At 37.9% G+C, this 22,217-nt stretch overlaps 1 protein-coding gene across 1 annotated transcript in view; it reads left to right on the plus strand.

Annotated features, from left to right (window-relative positions):
• IARS (isoleucyl-tRNA synthetase) overlaps positions 1-22,217 on the plus strand; it is a gene marked incomplete at its 5' end in the record, with an annotated part of 51,134 nt that overhangs the window by 21,686 nt on the left and 7,231 nt on the right. Inside the window, 8 exons of the mRNA XM_010084791.1 lie at positions 1,897-1,999; positions 2,210-2,293; positions 9,546-9,720; positions 10,434-10,546; positions 10,841-10,936; positions 13,098-13,274; positions 16,980-17,091; positions 18,058-18,183. Coding sequence (XP_010083093.1) covers positions 1,897-1,999; positions 2,210-2,293; positions 9,546-9,720; positions 10,434-10,546; positions 10,841-10,936; positions 13,098-13,274; positions 16,980-17,091; positions 18,058-18,183 — 986 coding nt within the window. The remainder of the gene's footprint in view (positions 1-1,896; positions 2,000-2,209; positions 2,294-9,545; positions 9,721-10,433; positions 10,547-10,840; positions 10,937-13,097; positions 13,275-16,979; positions 17,092-18,057; positions 18,184-22,217) is intronic.

Genomic DNA, 22,217 nt, shown 5'->3' on the forward strand with positions numbered 1-22,217 from the left:
GTGTTTCTTTAGTGGGTACTGCGTCCTTTGAGGAAGGTGTATGTTCTTTCTGATAGCTTTAATAGTGAGAGTTACTGCAACAAAGGGTTTGAGATTGACATAATGATGGTGCTGATTTTCTGTTCCCTGGGAAAGTGCCGTAAAAAATACGTAATCAAAGAATGCAAAACTCATCAGTGAGCTATCAGAAATGGTTTTGAGCTCCTGTAGAATGGAGTAATGGAAGGGTAGAGAGCTATTTGCAGGAACTCGGTTTAGGCATGGGCTTAGCATGAAAGTGTCTGGGTTGCTTTTTATTCCTGTTTAGCGCTAACTGACTTCCTGCTGCATCATGCAAACGTATTATGTATTTGAGTGGCTTGCACTGCTTTCCTCTTTATCTTGTACTTTGTTTGGATTTTTGTCTGCTACTAGTTTGTGTAGTTTACTGGATCCCCTGTGTATCAGTTTTTCCCTTTGTCAGATAAAAAGACATATTTTCAGTACTAAATTATTGGTGAAGTTTTAGTGTTTAACCTTGACTTGCTGAGCACATCATTGCATTTTTCTTTGAATATTTTTCTGGTGACTGCATAAGGGCAATATTGTCAGTTAATAGTAAGAGACTTTTTAAAAATGCAGTTAAAGAAAATTCTAGTTTAATGATATGATGGGAATGTACAGATAAAGCTAAGGGACTTGGCCACTTTTACAGCTGAACTTGACTCAATACCTGTGTTACAAACCCCGCTGAAGTATTACTCGGTTGCTTAGTGTCTGAACAGATCGGTTGCCTTAAATATTGTGGGTGTGCATGCAGTCTGTGAAGACTATTCTCATTTTGTAGCTCCACAATGTTGTTAAGTAAGGGGAAGTAATATTGAAATACTGCCACATACTATATGAATCTTTCTGGGAGCAAAGTCTTCTATCTCGCAATTTACATGTTTCCCAAGTTTTTTGGAGGACCATCCTGAAAGACTGGCTTCTGGGAGAACAAAAGCTTCAAAATAGGTATAACATCTTAATCAAAGCCCTAATGCAGAAGGTGGGGATATTTCAGTTGTAAGTTTTTCTTTACCATTCTGTTTTTCTGGATAATCCTTGTGGGATGCATGGTTTTTATCCCAGTACTCTTGCTACTTATATTACAGCAAGCAACTTTGTTCCTGTTATTCACAACTGGCTTTTGAACCAGTACCTCTGGTCTTGATATGACACTTGTGCGGTTTTAAAGGTGCTGATCAATTCATGCAGCTACTCAAGAAATCATGAAAGCCACATTTTTGGAGCTGTTGGCTGCTATTACATTTGAAACAAGATGTGAATGTCAGCTTATTCAAAAAAAACCCCAAACAACTAAACTCAAAAAAGGCACCCTCCTCCCCCCTGTCCCCTCCAAACATGCCTTGCCTCTGAAATGGAAGGGTGTTAAATGATGAAGCCAGGAAAGATGACAAGACTGTCTAAACCATTAAGCTAAAATATCTAGAATTTCTGGAAAAGATTGTAAATTGAGATCCAGTGAGTTGGTTGCATTATAGGTATTTCATTGTCAGTGTAAGTATCCTATTTATAATATATTTTTGCATTTTATGATATAATTAATGTAAATCTGACTTTTTATTGTATATTAATAGAATAGGTGGTATGACTCAATCCATCATTTCCATCTTGTGAGAGGTCCTAACAAAGGATGATTTAGAAATAGCTCTGGTTTTCATTTTCAGCAAGTTATTTCCTCATCTTCTCCACAAAGAGAGCAGATAAACCTGTTTGTTCAGGTTGCAGATTGCCCCAAACAGGGCATAATTGAGTCTCTGGTAGGAAATTTCATAGAAGGGGGTAAAATGTTTTCAATCTGCTCAAACAGATACAGTGAAAATGAAGCAATATAATGTTTCCTTTTTAATCTAGGGAGGATCTCATCGACAAAAAAATTGAAAGTGCCGTTTCTTGTTTGCAGTCTGTTATTGAGCTTGGACGAGTAATCAGAGACAGAAAAACCATTCCAGTAAAGGTTAGAACTCTTAACATCTCTTATCAATAACTTGGGAATGTGCAATAGCTTTAAGCTTGGGATAAGCCTGGGAAAATTGAATAATTACGTGTGGAGTAGCAAACAGAGTTCAACAATAAAATACTTCATATTATTATTTATAATTTCTGAAGTTCTTTATTTTCAGTTGGAAGGACAAAAGTATCTGTTTGTTTTTTTCCTTTTCCCCAGTATCCTTTGAAAGAAGTAGTTGTTATCCATCAGGATCCAGAGGCTCTGGAAAACGTCAGATCTTTAGAGAAGTACATACTTGAGGTGAGAACATAATGAACATGATGCTTAACTGGATTGTGTATGTCAGTTACCTGAACAAACAAACCCCTGACCTTCCATGTTGATATTAATAACTCGCTAGGTAAAATAAATTTAAAAGAGAATTTTAATGAAAGGGTATATCAATGGGTACTGGGTACAGAAATGGAGGTAAATGGGTGGTGATCCTTAGTCAGCTGTAGTATTGAGAAATACTTAATTGCTTCAACTGACCACATTGGACTAAGGCTATTAGAGATGTTCTTTTTCTTGATCCGTGAGAGGAAAAAACATTTTTTGAATGAAAGTAAGACAATAGTCAACTGCATGTTGTCAAAGAGATGGATTGCAAAATTTGTGATCTCCTTCAGTTAAAGGGCATTAAAACAAGTTTGACAGTAAGTGGAAGAGTTGATGGAGAGAAGGAATTCCATGTAAGGGAGAACAGGGGACCAGTCAAGATTGTTGCAGTATGTTGTTTAGGAAATAAAGTGTCAAAGAAGATGTTAGTCTATACAATTTCTTACACTCATCTGCTCCTGTATGCCACTGCAATACTCTTTTCATGTGTGTCCATTAGAGAAATGCAGCCTGCCCTACTTCTAAATCTTTGTATGGATAAAAGCCCCGTCATTTGAAAGAAAAGTAACCCTGCTTGGTTTTTTGAGCTTAACTTCCTGAAACTGGCTGCACTTTCTGCTTTTGGTCAGTCATGTAAAAATCCATAATGTTTTAATAGGTTAAATGAAAAAGGAGATTGTTTATAAATAAACCTCATTTATTTTCATGTTTACACGATAAAAAAATCTTTTAAGCTTCAGTACTGCATTTCAGAAGTTGTAGTGAAGGCACAAAGCCTATTACTTTTTGATTGCGTAAAAGACTATTTGGAAGGTGGTCTTTTTTTAGTCTTTACATTCAGTTAAATTTCATTACAAATAGATTTTATACGCATCTTCTTTCACATTTATGATGTAAAAGAGAAATCAAACAGTAAGAGGGAATAGTGAGAAGGAAGAGTGTTTCAGCTACAGTGATGAATTTCAATGAGCCATGGTGTGTTTATTCAAGAAGAAAAGAAAAAAAAAAAAAAGCTACTGTACCAGTATGTGCTTGGACTTCTTTCTAGGTGTTGGGGCCTTTAAAACATCCCGCAAACCAGTGGTTCTTACTACTTCAATCTGTTGTGATCTTGTATTTGATATCATGAGCTATCCTATGTGTAATTTCTCAGTGTCCTCAGGGCTTTGTGACTGCTTTGCTGAACAGGGAGTTAGAGGTACTATCATCTGCATTGTAAGACTGGAGGTCTTTCAGAACCACTCTGGAAGGCACTGAAGGAAGACAGGTTAAGCAATTCTGTTCTTTCTGAGCATGCTTAATTTCCTCTTGTTGGGATAGATGATCACTTCTCACCCAGATGTTTAATTGTGTTCTTTGGGGAGATAAGCTATGACTTCATCTTTGTAACTGTGTGTGTTTTGGGGAGGAAAGATTTCAAATAGCACCTCCTCTTTGCTAAGAAAGCAAAATTCTAAAAGAACTGATTTGGTGTTAATGTTGGGCAGAATGCATGTATTAAACTTGAATATAAATTGGGGATTACTTCATGACAATAATTTCTGTGTAACAATCTGTCTGAATTTTCACTTGAATCCTTCTCTTATGCAATCTTGTTGTATTTGCGTCTGGCTCTTAGTTCAATGAGGCAGAAAAACTAACAACCACCCAAAATACCGACTTCCTTATCTGTTCCAAGAGATTTTGTGTAGAAGTCTTAATACAGTTTCTGAATGCCTGTGAACTGCAAGCTTAGCCTTCTCCTGTCTTGCCCTCTCAAGTCTACTTGTCTGAAACAATCTCTCTTTAAATGAGCAAAAACCAGAAGAAGAAAAAGTTTTGAACAGTAATGTAGTTGTACATCTAAAGTTTATGAAAGATGTCTTCCCCTTCCCTCCCATGATAAGTTCACATCTGGAAAAGTGAGCCGTAAGGTGTACTTTTTGTTATCCTCTGAAGTCTGCCCTCTCTTGTATTTTAAGTGCTTGTAGCGTATGTACTAAAACCAGATTACTCTTACAACTTAATTCTTTGTCCTATTTTACCTCCAGTGTACTTCCCAAGCTACCGTCATATTAGTGTGTGGCTTCTGTGTGTCCAAGAACAGTAATCAGGTGGGAAATGTAGGGATTCTCCGCAGTTCAGAGTGGTTCCTTTTTTTCAGCACTGAAGCTTTGAATCTGGCATTGCAGAGGAACTTGGTCTCCTTTCTGTCTTCAGGAAATTCTTACAGTGTTGTATCGCCTTAGGACCTCTGTACTTCTTAGAGCTGATGTAATACAGGACTGGTGGGTTCAACAATCTGTCTTTAGTTTGTGTTTCTGTTTAATGGCCTCTGGATTATTAAATAAAATGTATTTTGCTAAAATTCACCTTTGACTTTCCTGTCACTGTTCATCTGCCAGAATCTGCCACTTTCCAGATCATTTTATATATGTTCATGACATAGTTCCAGTGGCTGGTACTAATGCATGCTGATAGTACAAGAAGCATCAAGTTATGATGTTTTACATTTAATGGATTTTTTTCCTCCATAAGTGTTTGTAACATTTGCGTTGTCTGAAGCCAGTGAAACAGGTCTTCAGAGATAAGTGGGATAAATTCTTTTGCTATTATAATAACCACTGGCAATGCAGTATCTAAGGTTTTTTTCACTTGTCCAAAAGTGGCATGACCCTTGTCATATGCCTGTCCTTGGGAGGTTAAGAATTCTTTCTTCCTTTTAATAAGGCATTTTCAGAGGGTTCTGTAACAGAAGATCTAGTCACATGCTTAAAATGTGATGGAGCTTTTTTAGTTCACGTTGTCATTGTCGAGATCAGCTGCTTTGCCTTGACAAAGAGAACAAAAATCTGCATTCACCTGAGCAAGATCAACTTACCTGGCCTCTCTTGGAGAGCGCAACCATGTCATTCAAAGAATTCAAGAGATGACTGAAGCAGCAGAAGACCTCTTAAACTTGTAATTATGTATTACTCCAGCAATACCATCTTTACCGAAGCCTAAATATACATCTAAGGAAGGCTTCTAAAAATTCTGCTGGGGGCAGCTTAGGAGCACTGGCTAAGGGAGTCGTGGCTCAGTGCACAAGACTTCTAGATCAGTGTTGTATGTTTCTTGCTTTTAGTTACTCTGAGACTTAAATTCTTAAGTATTGTGCACTAGAGGAGTTTAATTTAAAAATCCTAATTGATTTGCAGGTGGTATTGGTAGAGCTTTTCTGTCATGTTAACTTATTGATTATATTTCTTAAACTTGGTAGTTATGGTGCTTCACTTCAGAATTGTCATTATTTTTAATAATTTCAATACCTGGGTCTTTTCAATAACAGATTTTTGTGAAATATAGGTCAGTGTCTATCACATTTTCTTGATCTGAAAACTGCATTTCTGAATTTGACAGAATCCAGTTTTAGGGGAGACGAGGTTTGCTTTCTCAAATTACTTCGGAAAAGATAGCTGACAAAATTTGCTGTCAGCTTCTACAGCTAGTAAAAGGTAACAAAGGAACTTAACAATTTGATCAATCATTACATAATTGGATTGTATAAAAGTGTGTTTTAGTTTATATTCATTTGCTACTGTGAACAAAGTTAAGGCATGTCTTATAGGGAGCTAAGTTACAACAAACTCAAATGCTTTTATGGAAGCACAAATAAAAAATCCTGTCTGTTGTCCTGTTTTTATTATGTATCTTAAAATTCAACAAGCTGATGCTGAACCTTAGTATGGGTTTTATTGTGTTTCATAGCAATCAATCTAATTGTTTACTAGGATGATTCAGAGCTAAAGAGGTCAGTGAATACAGGCAGCCTGGCTAGTATTGCTTGGGCTGTATTTGCAGCTTTGCTTATCAACCTTCTGCATATTCAGAGCTTTTGAACCTTTAGTAATTGTCAGAAGTGTGTTTCTAGTAAATTTACAGGTGACAGAGGTAATCGGTAAGAAAAATTACACCATTTGATTTCATGCAGTTGCTGACAAAAGAATTTGAAAAATACACTTGTCAATTCTTTGAAAATTTCATTCATCACTTTTTCAGAAGAAGCTGTATTTTTTGATCTGTAGTCTTACTCTATCATCATCAGAACATAGCAAATGATTTAAATAAATGGATTTTAATATTAGAACTGTCCAGAGTATAGAGTTGTTACACAAAAATGACCAAGCTCACAAAAGGAAGTAAATCCAGAAGGCTTTTAGCAGCACAACAGTTGCACTTTATTCATTAAGTATTGGAGGCCTTTTACAAGCCCAGTTCAGGGCTTCTCTTTTGGACTACTTCCAGTGAAAGGTTTTCTCTGAGTAAATTTTACGTTATGCACAACCGGAATCTTGTTTGCATCCAACCTTTGTATAGCCTTCAACTCCTGCCCCTATGTATGGCTATAATAAAACAGAAAATTGACCTTTCAGCAAATTCAAGGTCTTACCAGTATTTCATAACATTAATGGTGTCACAGTAATGCCGTAGATTGAATCCGTGAATGGGCTGAATTAACTGACGTGTGACCTGTGGCAGTGTGTGGTCCTTCAGGATTTGGTTTTAGTGTTACATAATCAATATTTATTTTCCTTTTTAGGATGTTTGCTTAGAGAGCCCAGCCCAGCTGAAGCACAGCACTGGCGTTTCTTTTTCGCTGCTCTGAGAATTGGGCATGGTTGGGTTACCGGTAGATCTGGTTGTGCCTGGCGCGTGGCACACACAAAAGACCCTTGTACCTAGGAATGCCTGAACAGACAGGTCTTCCGACTGGTGATGGGAGGGACTGGTTGCCTCTCTTTGTGTCTGTGAGACTTGAAAGATGTCAGGGAGCTAATTTTGATTTATTGGAAGCTAAAATTAAGAACTATTTTATACATTGAGGCAGATATAAACAAACCTAAAATACAGGCTTGCTTTTTTCTAAGAAACACTCATAATAATAATTGTTAATGATCATGTATACAGAAGAGTGGTTTCCTAATCTAATTAGTGTAGAGAACTTGCCCTGATAGAGTTGGCTTGTATGTAATTTACCTAATCAGGCCCAAAGTAATTTTTAAATTTCTGCTATTTTTTGGATTATTATTTCTTTTTTCCCCACAAGGTCATCATTTACCACTTGTGGGCTCATTTCCAACAGCACCCCATTAAAACTGAATTTCTGAAGTACATACATCTTTTAGGAAATCTAAGAAAAAGTATTAAATAAAATTAGATTTGGTTATATTCTTGGCTCGTCACGTCAGTAGGACTTCCTAGGGAATTGGACTGTTGTCTCTCAGAGGTATTTAAGCATTACTTGTCAATCAAAATGTTTGGCTACTTGCTGGTCCTGTGATGCTGACGCTACCATTTACTTCTGCTTCCTAAATGACTTGAAGTAGCATGCTTGCCCAGTGCACTTGGTGATTCTGTTTCATGGTGATGTAAACTCTAACAACCTTCCAGTGGAGATTTAAACACAAAATGCTTCAAGTGTTGGGCAGTTTAACAGAGAAAACCTGCCAAATTATAGTGAAATGTGCTCCAGGTATGTGCAGGTTTGTACCTGTAGAAGAGTTGCATGTTGGCAATTAAAACTTTCCAAGATCTGTCCTTGGTACGTTACACCAAGAATAGAGCCTGAGACTGTGTGAAACTGGAAATTTAGTTATCAAGTCCTGCCTTGAGTGTTTCTTATTTGGCTTTACAAAGCACAGAAAAAACAGACTCTTGAAGACACTAAATAACACTGAGATACATTGCCCTTATTTACAGGAGGTATACCAAGACGTTGTTTCTTGTTGTTGTAAATAACATTTATAATGCATTTGTTCATGGGACAGAATGAAGTGCAGAGCATAGAAGTCTGCTGTGTATTTTTACATTTGGCATTGCTTGATGGTCAGGGCATGTAATAAGGTTTGTGGGGTTTTTTAGTGGTGGTTTTTAATGTGCTTATATGATGGAAGAAAATATTTGTAATTGAGAATGTAAGAAATGACTTAGTGATTTAGACTCGTGGCTCCTCTCAGTTTAGAGAGTCTGTTTAGAGAAAGCACGAGCATCTGGCTGCTTCTTTGCAGTAGACTGCTGTCGCAGTCACCATCTGCAGCTGTTGTATGAAAGATACTCAAGGGCATGTGCCTGCTGTTATGAGCTTAATTCCTTTTTGAACTTGGTGGTACACTCCTGCTTACCTCCTTGTGGCATTACGTTCCAAGGGTTCTTCCAACTACTTGTATATCTCTTTTAGACCAATCTCCTACTATTTCCACTGCGTGCTCCCTTACTTGAGGGGTGGTTTGGGGATTTGGTGAATAACACTTTTACATTCTTCAGCCACCTTTCATAATTTTTTTAAACCTCAATCATATCCCCCTTCAGCTTTCTTCTCTCCAGAGATTTCTAGCCCTGGGCTTTCCTTACGTGGCAGCAACACTGTCCTCTTCACCAGTTGTTCTGTAAAACTTCCTATAGCACCACTGTATTTCCCTTCAGATACCGGGACAAAAACTTTCACGTACTGCTTATAAAATATGGGCACACCCAAGTTTCTGTAGTGGCAAAATAGCATCCTTGGTCTGGGGCCCCGCCTGACGTTCATGCAAGCTTTATAAGATTTTTTGGCTGTTCTGGCACACTGATCTCATGCTGCAGAGCATAGACAGAAGGTTTTTCTGAGCAAAGTGGTTTTCTGTACAGCAAGGACCTAGAATAAACAGACAAGGGAGAGACAAAATGAGGCAGCAGCATTTGTGCTAAAACATAAAATCGTTGGTTATAGTTTTCTAGCTAAATGCATACCGAAAGGACTATTTTGGCAAAATTTTTCTTCATGAATTTTGCCAGGCCATTTTCTAATGCCACTGGACACAAGGTAATAGTTTTGTCTTCAGGCAGTTTTAACGATAAAATAAAAAAGGCTGCTGACTAGGGATCTGATTTGACTTGAGAGTTGACTGGTGCCTGTTAATAACAGTGAAATGTCTGCCTAAAGGCTGAAGAGGAGAGCAGGATCTTCTGGTGAAGGACAGTTTCAGTACTGGTTGGGTTTATTTGCTTTTGCAGTGTTGGCAAATTACTTAGTTCATAGAGACACCTGTATAAAAACTTAGCAGCTTGAGACTTATCACTTCACTAGGACTGTGGCCCCTGGTTTGGAACCTTTTACACAGGTGTCAGAGATGGCTGTTCTTTAGCTTCATTTTTTTTTTCTTTTGATATATAGGAACTTAATGTACGTAAAGTGACACTATCTACTAATAAAGATAAATATGGAGTCCGGCTGCGAGCAGAACCAGACCACATGGTACTTGGGAAGCGTTTGAAAGGTGCGTTTAAGCATGTCATGGCTGCAATCAAAGAGCTGAAGAGTGAGCAGCTGGAGGAATTCCAGGAGACGGGTATGTAGTACAAACCACTAAACAAAGGCAGTGTTATCAAAAATCCTTTGGCTCATCAGAAGAAAAATCCAGCAATTGTATGTGATTTGTGTATATTAATCAAGCATTTGCTTCTGGGGACTTAGGAAAACTTAAAGCCTACTTCTCTGTTACCATTCCTATTAGATTTGGCATTAATGAGGATAGGAGAAAAGGTTTTTTTATTATTTTGCTGACAGTAGATGGGAAGTGGCCATGTATACTAATCTTACACTGTTCTCCTGTTGAAGTGCTATTGTAAGACCAAAATGAAGTAGAAAGTAAGCTGTTCTGTGAGATTAAATCAAGTTTGAATATTGCAATATGTGCAGTAGTTTTTATTCTAAAAGCATTGCTTCAATTCTTTACAAGTGGGTGTGAATTTTCCAGCCATATCTGTTTAGATAACTGCTGGAATGTAAATTGAGTAAGGGTTTTTTTAAAGTTTTATTCTGTGTCATTCAGATGGTACACAAGCAGTTGCTGAAGTGTCTGCGTTTGAGTGAGTGCTGCTGCTTGTAGAAGTGCTTGTATGGAAAATCTGAATGTGGGATAGTTCAGTGTTTTCTACTAGTGCTTAACAGCTGTTTAAATGTATTGCAAATACACTGGATGTCGTGTCTTTGGAGTTTGATACTTGCTTAAAGCATTTTGAATTGAAATTTTTCGCTGCTCTTCATCTGTCAATTCTGCAGGCACCATTGTTGTAGAAGGACATGAACTCCATGGGGAAGATCTTCGTCTCATGTACACCTTTGATCAGGTTGCAGGAGGATCTGCCCAGTTTGAAGCACATTCTGATGCTCAGGTATTTTATTGGTTGTTTCTTTTTTTTTTAATTATTATTATTATTAAGGAAAGAGCTCCTCTAGGAGCAACATGAAAGTGATGAGGTGAAAGCTGGGGCGGTTATGTTTGTTCAGTTAATTCAACAAATTCAGGAGCCTATCTTCTGGATTTTGGAGACTAAGAAATACTCTCTTCAACATGGTATTTTGTAAGTGAAGAGCTCTATTAAAATCTAACTCAGCTTCTGAATAAGTCAATACTAGCTTGCTTCAAGTTTGTTTCCTATTCAGCTGTCTTCTGTGTGTTACCTTAGGTTTTAGTTCTGCTAGATGTTACCCCAGACCAGTCCATGCTGGATGAAGGAGTTGCCCGGGAAGTGATTAATCGCATCCAGAAGCTTCGCAAGAAGGTTAGGAAGCAATGGTTTTGAATGAGACATTTTAATTTACTTTTAAGTAATCTATGGGCAATATGTAGCAGGAACTGACCTTTTTTAGTTACACATGAAGCCCTGTATCATTTACTCCTAATATATAGCTTTCTGATCTGACATAAATTATTACAAATCATTCTTTTAATTTTGAATTTCCATATTACTAAGTAGCTTGACTTGAACAATGCGTTTGCTATACATCATTCATAGAGAAGTATCTAATTTACTTATTTTACTGGGCCCCTGTTGTTTTCCGTCTTCAGCCACATCGCAGTGGTCCAGTCCCAGTTCAGCAGCTCTCAGGCCTGCCTGCCTCCTGCCAAGGATTACGTTCTGTTCCGTCTCTGTTCCAGTGTGTTATGTCAGCTGGGCTAGTGACAGCTGAAACATCTGAGGCCAGGACTGCTAAAAGAAACAAAGCTGCGGCTCAGCAAATTGCAGGAGGCATTTCTGGCACTGATTTGTATACCTGCATTAATGATTCTGCTCTAAATTGTTCTCCTCATCCATACAAATGATGCTGTCTGACCTTTATGTTATAGCAGTTTGATCCAATGTAACTTCCTTCACGCTACAATACTAATCCAGAAAGCATGGCACTTGGTTTCTCCATTTTGTGCCAGGAAAGCGTGGTCACCATGGAGGTGATGGCAAGTCAAAAAAGCCTTTAATCTGGAGAGGACATTAACTAATACGTAACCCAATGCAAAGAATTCTGAAGGTTTCAGAACCTGCAAGTTTTTAAAAAACCCACTAAATAAAACAGTCCCCTGCCCCCTCACACACATGGACATTGCACATGTGGAAGTGTTCTTCTATGATATATGTAGGGTTTTCCTGCTTGAATAACTTGGTGGCCCATGCACTAGAATTTTTATCTTTTCCAGATTTATGCCTGAAGAAATCTTGCAGCATCTCTAAATGTTACGTAGAGAAAATTTTCCTGGGACATGTTTTTGGGAAAAGACGTCTTTACAGTTAGGACTGCCTGAATCTTCAGTATAAGCATACATGAAAAATTAGAAATTTATACCAAAATATATACAGAAATAAACTTTACAGATCTGTATCTGTATAAAATAAAACCAGGAAGGAATGTGGCCATGAAAAGAAAACTCTCTCATAAATTAAAGACAATTTAAATTTACTTCTGTAATGACATAAGGTTGTAATTTATTCTCACTTAAATGAATATCAAAATACTTAGTCTTGCCTAATATTTCACATGATGCTAATGTGCATTATTCTGTCATTCTTTCATTGCCATTCCTGTTATGAAAGCGTACCTGCAATAAAAACCACACACAGATTCTGGATCCACAATAACTATTACTCAGGTGGCATTAGGACAGTCAGTATTTTTAGCTGATGTCAGAAATAAAATTTTCTTTGTACTGCTATTTTTTTTCCTTGAAACTGTTTTCTTACTGAAGCAGGAATTTGCTGTAATTCAGCGTTAATAAGTGTAGGACAGTCATTATTTTTAGCTGATTTTAGAAATAAAGTTTTCTTTGTACTGCTCTTTTTTTTTTCCTTGAAACTGTTTTCTTACTGAAGCAGGAATTTGCTGTAATTCAGCGTTAATAAGTGTACCATTCACATGGATTGGTGTTTTTCTGAAGTGTATGTTAGTATGTGAGATGTGACAGAACTAGTGTGAAAACTGAAAAGCCTGCTCACTGCCTTCCAAAGCAATACCGACGTGTCTTGGGAACTGTTGGGTGTTACGACGATGTCACTGATGGAGCAATTGTTCAGTAAAGAGTGAGGGGTTTAATTTCAGGCTAAGGGGTTGTGTAAAAGCCAGTAAAGAACGAAGAAAAGCTTTTTAATAAATTTGGTAGGCTTTCCGTTCACTAAGGGGTAGAGTTGGTAAAGGAACTTATAAGCAAGACGTTTAAAGTAAGGTATGCTGCTTTTCAGTCAGGATTTTTTTAAGAAAAAGTCATGATGTTTCAAGCCTCTTTCTATTCTGACAAAAGAATTTTTATTCTAAATTTTCTTGTGGAAAGTTTTAACAAATGTCTGGTAAATATTCAAGATGTTTATTTTTTAACTCAACTAGTATTCTTCTTTTAGTTTGTATATGTGAAAGTCATCTTGCCATCAGTAATAGTATATTTGGTGTATCCTACAGCGAAATCTGGTTCCTACGGATGAGATTACAGTGTACTACAGATCACATCCAGAAGGTGACTACCTGGATACTGTTATTAAGGAACATACGGATTTCATTTTTGCAACAATAAAGGCTGCCCTGAAGCCTTACCCGGTGCCTACCTCAAAAGAAGTTCTTATCCAGGAAACAACCCAAGTAAGAACGAAAAAACATTAACTGCCTTTTTTTGTTTGTTTTGTTACCTGCTTTTATCTGAACAAATTGCATCGTTTACAGAAAAACTGCATGTAAATATTTATTTGTGGGATACAGTGGATATTCTCTTATATTTATAATTTCCTATTAGTCTTTTTGGTTTAAAAAAGAAAACAGTTGGGCTCTGTATGTGTAGTATTTTTGAAAATGAAGCTGCTTGGGTACCAAAATGTTAAGTAGTTGTTTGTGTAAGCTTAATACACACAGTTATTGGTACTTGGATTAGTGCATTGTTTAGACAGCAAAAATATTGTTGTTCAGATTTCTTTAAGTTAATATGCTTTTGTATTAGAAATGTTCTTCTTTGAGGCTACATTTTGCCTTTTGTCTTAAGACCAACTTCAGTTATTAATGTTAGAGGATGCTTGGTTTTTTCCCCTGTGTTGCTGAAGTTCAGTCTTCTGTAGCAGTGCAGTTTTGCAGATTGGCTTATTCTTTCAGTAGCAGATTTGAACTATTTCCTGTGTTTTCTTTGACTGTTTCCTCTCAAATGTTTTGAGAATACTTTTGCCATGGTTTTATTAAAACTTACTATGTTCAAAAGGCATTCCTAGAAGAATTTTGGATGAAATATTCTTCAATCTAAATGTCTTGCTAGACCAGAAAGACAAGAACTTATGATATGTCAGACTTAAAATTTGATTTACAGAATGGCTTGATGGTCTGAGAATAGTTGAAAGGAAAGCAGGTATTTTAATCCAGCTTAATAACAGGATGTGTAAGGAAGTGTTTTATACTTATTAATTACACTTCTAAGGTTGTACAGATTTGAAACAAAGCTCTGTTTGGCCTTTTCCAAAACTATTAGTTTAATCTAGTGACAAACACGGGGGAAAAAAAAACCACGTACAAGTGGAGAATATTATGGTTGCGAAATCGGTAAAAATATTTTGCTGTATATTCTAGGTACTTTTTTGATTGGGATACTTCTGGTGGGCAGTTGGATGTGAAGTCAACATCAAATCTGAATTAGAATGTAAACGCAGCTGGGAAAAAAAGTTTAGTGCTGTGAAACACTTGTCTGAATGCTTGCCTCTGAAATTGCCTAGTACATGAGCTTTAGTGTTGGTCACTGTGTCTTTTCATAAAAACTTTCATGCCTGTGCAAGTGTGGTTCCTCTCCACTGTTACTTTTCTATTTTCGAAACCTTAATTTAGCAGATTTGAGTGAAGAAAAAGATTATGGAAAGCTGAAAGATGTGTCTGTTGGATTAGTTTTAAATAATGCTGCTGTCTACGTAAAGATGAAATCTTGCCCTGACAGAAGGTGTTGGTTATTATGGATACAACTGATAGCTGTTGTCTGGATATCAGCAAAAAGCAGACAGCTGTTTGGTTTTGGAAATGATGAGCCAGGGTGTAAACTGGAGATAGGAGGTTTGTGGCTACGCATTTGCACAAATGCCAGGTGTCAGACTGCATAAAAAAAAATTATAGCTGAAATAAGACACTATATGATAGACGGTTCTGTGTGGCTATTGCAATTGATGACTAAGTTTCTAGAAATGTAATAATCCCATAATAGTCATAGAGATGAGAGTGCCGACCTGTCAGCTTAAAATCGTGGCTGTGGAGGTTTTCTCAAACACATTAGCAGGGAGTTATTGCAAGTTCTGTGTACTGAAACTGTATAGTTTATGTGTGGCAAATGGAGGCAAAGAAAAACTTTGTAAGTAAACACAGAGTTTGTTGTTATTTTACTTTAAGGAGTTTCAATCACAACAAAGTACCTCCCTAGGGAGCCAATCTGTGGTCTTTGCCGCCTGGGTTGCCTTCTGCACATTTAGACGTTTCCTGTGCTTACAGACTTGCTGTGCCTCAGAATTGTCAGTCAGATACTCGGACTTTAAAATAGAGGTTGCAGAGAGAAACAGACGGAGATTTTAGTGCAACTGCAAAGTCTTCCTTGGAAGTCGTGCTTCCTGGGGCTGCGGAGATGGATTGCTTGGGACAGATGTTTGACTCCGTACTGTGTTCTGCCGCAAGTAGCTTGTCACATTAAGAGCAGTGGATAAAAATACCTGAAATGAAAAAGCCTTTCTTTTAGAAATCCTTTAAGTGTAGAAGCCTGGCCCTTTGTGGAGAGTTGAGGATAGCTGCAGCCGGGTGCAGTGGGTTTGTGGTTTGGTGCAGCAGACATGGCTATGGTCAGTCGTCTGCCTTAGTCATCACTGCCCTGTGCTTTGTACTTGCAGTTCCAGGCACAAAGACTATGAAGATGTGAATTCAAATTGAATTGTGCATCAACTGTCTTCTGTTGGTGGGGTTTGATAAGCAGCATTGACATGGAAAATGCTTTATAGTGATGATTATATAGACAATTATATAGATTTTTCAGATATAAAAGCAGGTGCAAGGGAAAAGAATGATGTGTTGTAATTCCACACAAGTTCATAAGTTAAGTCAACTGTGACAAGAACACTGCATCAAATTTCTGGACACTATTAAGAGGAATAACAGGTCTGCATGATGTTGAATATATGTGGAGATGGACAAAAATGAAATGCACTCTGACTTTTCTACAAGTATTTTGATTACATTCAGCATCAGTATTTCTGTGAAATTACCCTGGATCAATTTTTGATACAAGGCTTTAATTATGAGCTCTTCTCCCAAAGACTTGCTCTGAGAAACAACAAAAAAACCCAGCAGTTGCTCAGCAAATACTGAGAACAAAAATCAGCTACTTGAAAAATGAATTTTAAATTGCTGGTAGAATTGAGTAAACACAAAATAAGATTTGCTGCTCCATAAGTATCTTTCTCTAGTTTGTAACAGGAGCTCAGCAAAGAGCGGCACTTCCAAGTTTGAACTCATTACCCCTTGGAGTGTGACTCTTAACAAAGACAGTATCTAAATTTACAAAAAATTTGGCCAAAAATGATAGTTGTTCATCTAAGTGATTGCTGTATGATATTTGTTTAATTATAAATTGTAATTAAGAGACCTCTTAGAGTGTGATTCTCATGAAAATTGGTCTCAGTGCAGGAGTAATTCCAGCCTGTTCTTAGCTCGGGAAAAGACTTGTGCTTGGAAAAAGCACAGGCTTAAAGCTGTGGTTTAAGGCCTCTACCACGTAAGTCTGTTCCTGTAGTATTGCTACAGGTGCTCAAGTCTCCTCATGCTGTGCCTCATTTGCAAAGGAAGATGCTTTTTCCATTTCTTGTTGGGGTGTTTGAAGTTTTAATTGAGTCACTAATTGCTAATGGGGAGATACTGATGTGAGATCAAGGCAGCGCCGTCCCTGGCTGTTCGCAGGAGCCCCTCGGGGACAGGTGAAGGCTTCTCCAGACAGGGTCCTGCCTTCAGGTGCTCTGAACTACCTCTGGAATAGTCGTTCTCTCTTAAATATTCACTTTTGGGTTATATTTTGGGAGACTGTCGTGACTGCTCATCACTTGTGGAAATTGGGCTGTTTGTTCCTCTTTGGTTTCCTTATGTGTTAAATACTGCTGTATCTCTACCATACATTAAAGGCAAATCAGTATTTGAAGCGCTCTGTCTCTGAAAGAAGATGTGGCAGAAGTTGCTATTTTATTGTAAGTCACATTTAGTATAATAAGACAAGATTTTTATGTTTGTTTCAGGAAAATATTGTTTGTTTAATAAAACAATATTCAAATGATAATATTCCTCTTTCTTCAGCTGAAGGGATCAGAGCTAGAAATTACACTCGTCAGGGGCGGTTTGTGTCAGTGTGTTGGTCCAGCCTGTGCCTACGTCAACCTCAAAGTTTGCGTTAATGGGACAGAGCAAGGTAGGAATGTGCCGGGTTTGATTTGTCAGTGATGGTGTTAAAGATTGTTTGGAAAACGGCGTGATGAATGTTGGGGCCACGAATTTATTTGGAAGATGGGGCAAACTCCCTTCCAATAGTAGCTTTAAATAATTCTTGAAAATAAGTTTATTAAAAGCAAAACCACATGTTGTCCATGATGTCTTCTGATAGTGATGTGAAGTAAATACTCAGGTGTGCACATGAATTATTGATGTTCTGCAGAAGGGTTTGGATGTGAATGTCTATGTGGAGGCGTCCACAGTCTGGTTTTGTGTGTGGACGTTCACCCACGCTCAGAGTGTGTACCTTGAGAGTGTTTAATTCCTGATGCAGTATTGTAAATGTAGGCAATGCCTTTCTGTGGAGGAGATACTGGTTTTGAAAAACTTTAGGTATTCTTTTCAGCTCTATACTTTTAACACTAAAACTAGAGAATATAACGATAATGAATAACGGATAATGAAAAGATGAGTGTAGTGACATTGCTAAAAGTGTTACAGGGTTGAGTTAATATATTAAAAGGAGAGAAAACTAAATGCGCTCTCTGGAGTTCTTTTTCCTCCATGTGTTTACAGTTTGTGTCAAAGTAAGTGTGCCTTGTTTAACGTTGTTACAAACCTACTTACTGAATAATAATGAACAGAACTATATAAGCTGGTGAACATCTCAGAGGGCACACAGTCTGTCAGTTTTTCATCAATAATAATACTGGATTATAATTCAGTGACGTGAAAATTTGACTGCTTTGCTAATAAACAAATACAACTTCCATACTCCAAATTTGAAGTTAAACTCTTACTAAAAAAAATGCTGGCAGATGTAGTGTTGCCAGTTTGAACTTAGCTTAGAAACTCCCTGGAAGTAATTAGAAAAAGTCATTAGAAGATCATTGAAATTTGGATGTTGCTTCCAAACTGCATTTTAATTTCTTAATTTTGGTTTTAGATGGTGTGTTGCTGCTGGAAAATCCAAAAGGAGATAATACTTTGAACTTCACTGGACTTGTAGATGCTGTCTCCTGCATTTTTGGTCTTAAAAATTCAAAACTGACAGTTTTTAATGGAAAAACAGGTAAATGGAGTATGACAAGGAAATTGAAAGCCTTTCTAGCAACAGCTAGGAGTTATTTACTGTGTAATTTTTCTGTGTATATACAAAATTGACAAGAAAATGCAAAGGAAAATATTCTATTTTATAGTACTTAGTTTATGAGACTGTGTTTATAGTCCCATCAAAATGTTTCCAAAAGCTGCTGCTAAATGATGCTCATCACTTCTGTTATTTTATTTCCATTGCAGTTCTCATCAGGAAAAAATCTATTTCAGAAGGTTTTTCCTTTGGGTCCAGGCAATGCTATATCTTGATGGCAAGCTGCCATCAGCCTTTCCATGCTTTTTTTCCCCTAATGCCTTAGTAGGCAGGGTGAGAATTTAAATTGAATGCAAACTGCTGTCTGTAGAGGAAAAAAATTGTTGCTTTTTCACTGTAGAGAAACTTGAGGACCTCTGCATTTCTTGTTTTTAGAAAAATCTATGTAATATTTTTGCAGCTTGAACTTGGCCTCTGTTAAGGCTTGAGAATGTGAAGTATAGTCTATGGATGATATATAGAGCTACAGCCTATATCATAGTTCTGTTCATGACAAAGATAATATAGCTGAAACAGACAAGACAAACATTATGAAAGATGTTAAAATTAGTGAATACCAGCAACTGGCATGTTCTCTCCTGAGATGAAGATGCTGTTCTATTATTGCATTGCGTATAATATTTCAATACATCAGGAAAAGTTACAACTTAAAAATTGGCACACTGAGATTACACTAGTAACCAAACACTTCAGTGAATGAATAAAGTAGAGTACTTGTAGTGGCCATGCCGTGATGTGATTTTAGGGATGTCTGAACAGTAGCAGTGAGCTCTGCCTGTCTTCCTAGGGGTGTTTACAGGCACAGCTTGAAGTTAAAACTTTGTTGTTTTCCACACCATTCGTATTAAGTCTAAAATGATTGCCACAGAAATGATAAAATACTGCAGAAATGGTAATTGGATGGCTACAGCAACTTTTGCTGGTGTGTTTTCATAGAAACACTACCGAAACAGCAGCTACGAGGGAGGTACTTTAACTGGCTGTTGTGAGGGGCTGTTTCGGGGTGCGCACAGGACTGCCAGGGATCACCAGTTTGTGTCAGCCTGTGACATCAGAAGGGGAATACTCTTACTTGAGTCTGTAATGTCACTGCTACCATCTCGATCTTTAGTTATCTTGCTTGTCTTTTCCTGAAAGTATTTCTAGAAGCATGTTTTGGGGTTTTTCATATAGGATGTAATGCACTTATCTTACTGTGAGAAAGCCTCCTTCCGAGTAGTGCTCAGCTGAGCAGAGTCGTGTTGTACAAAACGATTATACTCTGCTTTCAGTTATGGGTGGTTTATAGGAAATTGTGGATCCCTCAGTACGTTCCTCAACTTTCAGCTATATTTTAAAGGAGGAAATAGTTTTCCTTGAAATCATTTTCCAGATATTAGTGATGTACTTGACAGCGGTGTGATATGTGCCTACAGAGGTGGGTATGTACTAGTATGAGTCATTACGGTACAATTATTACAGTTCATTCAGTACAGTTATTAAGAGCTGACCTGTAAAAGGCCGAGAAGGGTTGGGGAACTCACATCTCATAAAGATTAAAAGCAGTTTGACTGCTATTTGGTTTATTTTCTGCCACTAACAGGGCAAAAGGATGCAGCATCAATCTACTAATGCTGAATTCCTAAAAGAAGTGGTAAAGAAAATCTAAACCTTCCCTCTTCATTAAAGGTTCTTTTCTGCAGTAGTAACAAAGGCTTTTTCTTTCTTTTTCATGGTGCTTTTGCTGTGTAGGTGTCATTTTGTGACTTTCCACCTTGGCGTGCTGATTTTAAAGTTCCACTCTTTATAAGTGATCTGGGCAGAGTGGGATTTTTTCCCTTCTCACTTATTAACAACACGAAAATTCCCCTGGGAAGATCAGATTATCAGATTCACTTCTGTTGCAGTTTGGCAGAGATCTTGAATGAGTATTGATCAGCGAAAGATATGGTTCCCTGAGGACTCAGGGTTGATGACATGTCCAAAGACAAGAGCTCTTAAGGATGTCAGAGTGGAACCAAAATTCCTGATGTTTGGTTCAGATGTAGTCCCTTTGCTTTATCTGCCCGGCCTTTGCACGAGGAAGGGCAGCCAAGGCCTGATGGTGATTCCGGGGTCTCCTTAGGTAAGGCAGGGGTTGGTCTCAGCCGCTCTATCTGAGGGGGATTGCAAAGAGAGGCCTTGTGCTCCAGACAAATTGCTGAATTGTTCCCATGTGTGTTAATAAAATTGTGACAGAGTCAAACCGTATTTCTGGCTCCTTATTTTTCCTTCCTGTGGTTTTTAGGGCTGTCCACTTTACTTGCAGTAATTTATTATCTTGTTTTCTAATTGTAATGAAGATTTACTTAGGGTTGCAAAATGGCACCAAATCAGGCAGTTCTTGTATTAAGGCAGGCGAAAGTATGTCCTGTCCCTGTTTTTCAGTGCAACATTGAAATAATGGGATAAACATCTCCTCCCCAACAGTGCATCGATGTGTTTTGAGTAACTGCAAAAGCACTGTGCAAGACTCTGGGATTTGTACTGATCTTCAGAAACTGAGAATAGAATTTGTCTCTTTGTACATTTAAAATAAAATAGTTTATCTTTATGGGAATAAATGAAGCTGTAAATCATGTCTGGCTTTAAAAAGTGGGGGGTGGCGGGGGGGATGGGGGAAGGAAGGTGAGGCAAAAATCCTCCTAAAAATGTTCATGTCTTATTTAATCTTTTTGATTTTTAGATAGCTAATTTTAAAAAAATTCTTAGGTTTGTTTTCTGAACAAGAGTACAAAAATATTTTTTTAATCTTTAATTTTTAAAAGGCCATCAGGCTGTAAGGTACCTCAGAAGAGTATTACCACTTAAATCTCAGCTGCAGGGAGAACTGACTTTAAAAGTGATTTAAATATTGATGAGCACTTGTAATATCTCCTTGTTTTCAAGTGTATCATTAGATATGAAAAAATCATCCACTCTTTTCTTTTTCTTGCTCTTATTAGAGAGTTGTATGAACTGACTCTATTGACAGCACTGTACATGAGCTCTTCCTTGTGAAAATGTCAGCGGTCCTGTAATGCAAAATGCTAGATTAGTTAAATGCGCAAATCACTATTACTGTAGCTCATACCCTGTTGCCCTGCATAGATCTGCAGAGATTCCGGCAATGAGGTCATGTCAGACTCCAGGTTCCCTGAGCTGTGTGTTTCTTGCTCTGTAAAGCACCCCGCTCACTAGTGCTGTCTCCTATTCCCGACCTACTAATTGTACGTAAATGGCAAGCAATGCTGCTTTAGGGTTATGCCAGGAAAAGCCTGCTGCTGACTCCCTTTCCATATGATGAAAACTTGTTAATGCCTCTCCACTTGTTAAGTTAGTTATTTTCTTGCTTTCCTGTAAATAAAACCAAAAGCAAAGCCCCCCCCACCGTGCTTGAGCATGTGCCTGCACCTTAAACGTACCAAAGAGTGTTTGGGTACTGGCAGACAGCCACCATCATCGTAAACTCTTCATTCTTGAAAACTGAATTTTAGAAGCAACAATGAAGTTTTGCATTTTTCCTTGGGAAAACAAGTTGATTTTTAAAAAGACAACATTTTAGAATTTTAATAGAATTGCAGAGTGGTTTGGTTGGAAGAGACCTTAAAGACGATTGAGTCCCACCCCCTGCCATGGGTAGGGACACCTCCCACCAGCCCAGGTTGCCCAAAGCCTCATCCAGCCTGGCCTTGAACCCCTCCAGGGATGGGGCATCCACAGCTTCTCTGGGCAACCTGGGCCACTGCCTCACCACCCTCACAGGAAAACATTTCTTCCAATATCTCATCTGAATCTACCTTCAGCTGAGAAATCATTACCCCTCATCCTGTTCCTACACTTTCTGATCAAGAGTCCCTCTCCCCATCTTTCCTGTAGCCCCCTTTCAGCACTGGAAGCTGCTCTAAGGTCTCCCCGGAGCCTTCTCTTCTCCAGGCTGAACCAACCCCAACTCTCTC

This window comes from Pterocles gutturalis, unplaced genomic scaffold, assembly GCF_000699245.1.
Source record: "Pterocles gutturalis isolate BGI_N339 unplaced genomic scaffold, ASM69924v1 scaffold12860, whole genome shotgun sequence".
NCBI lineage: Eukaryota > Metazoa > Chordata > Aves > Pterocliformes > Pteroclidae > Pterocles > Pterocles gutturalis.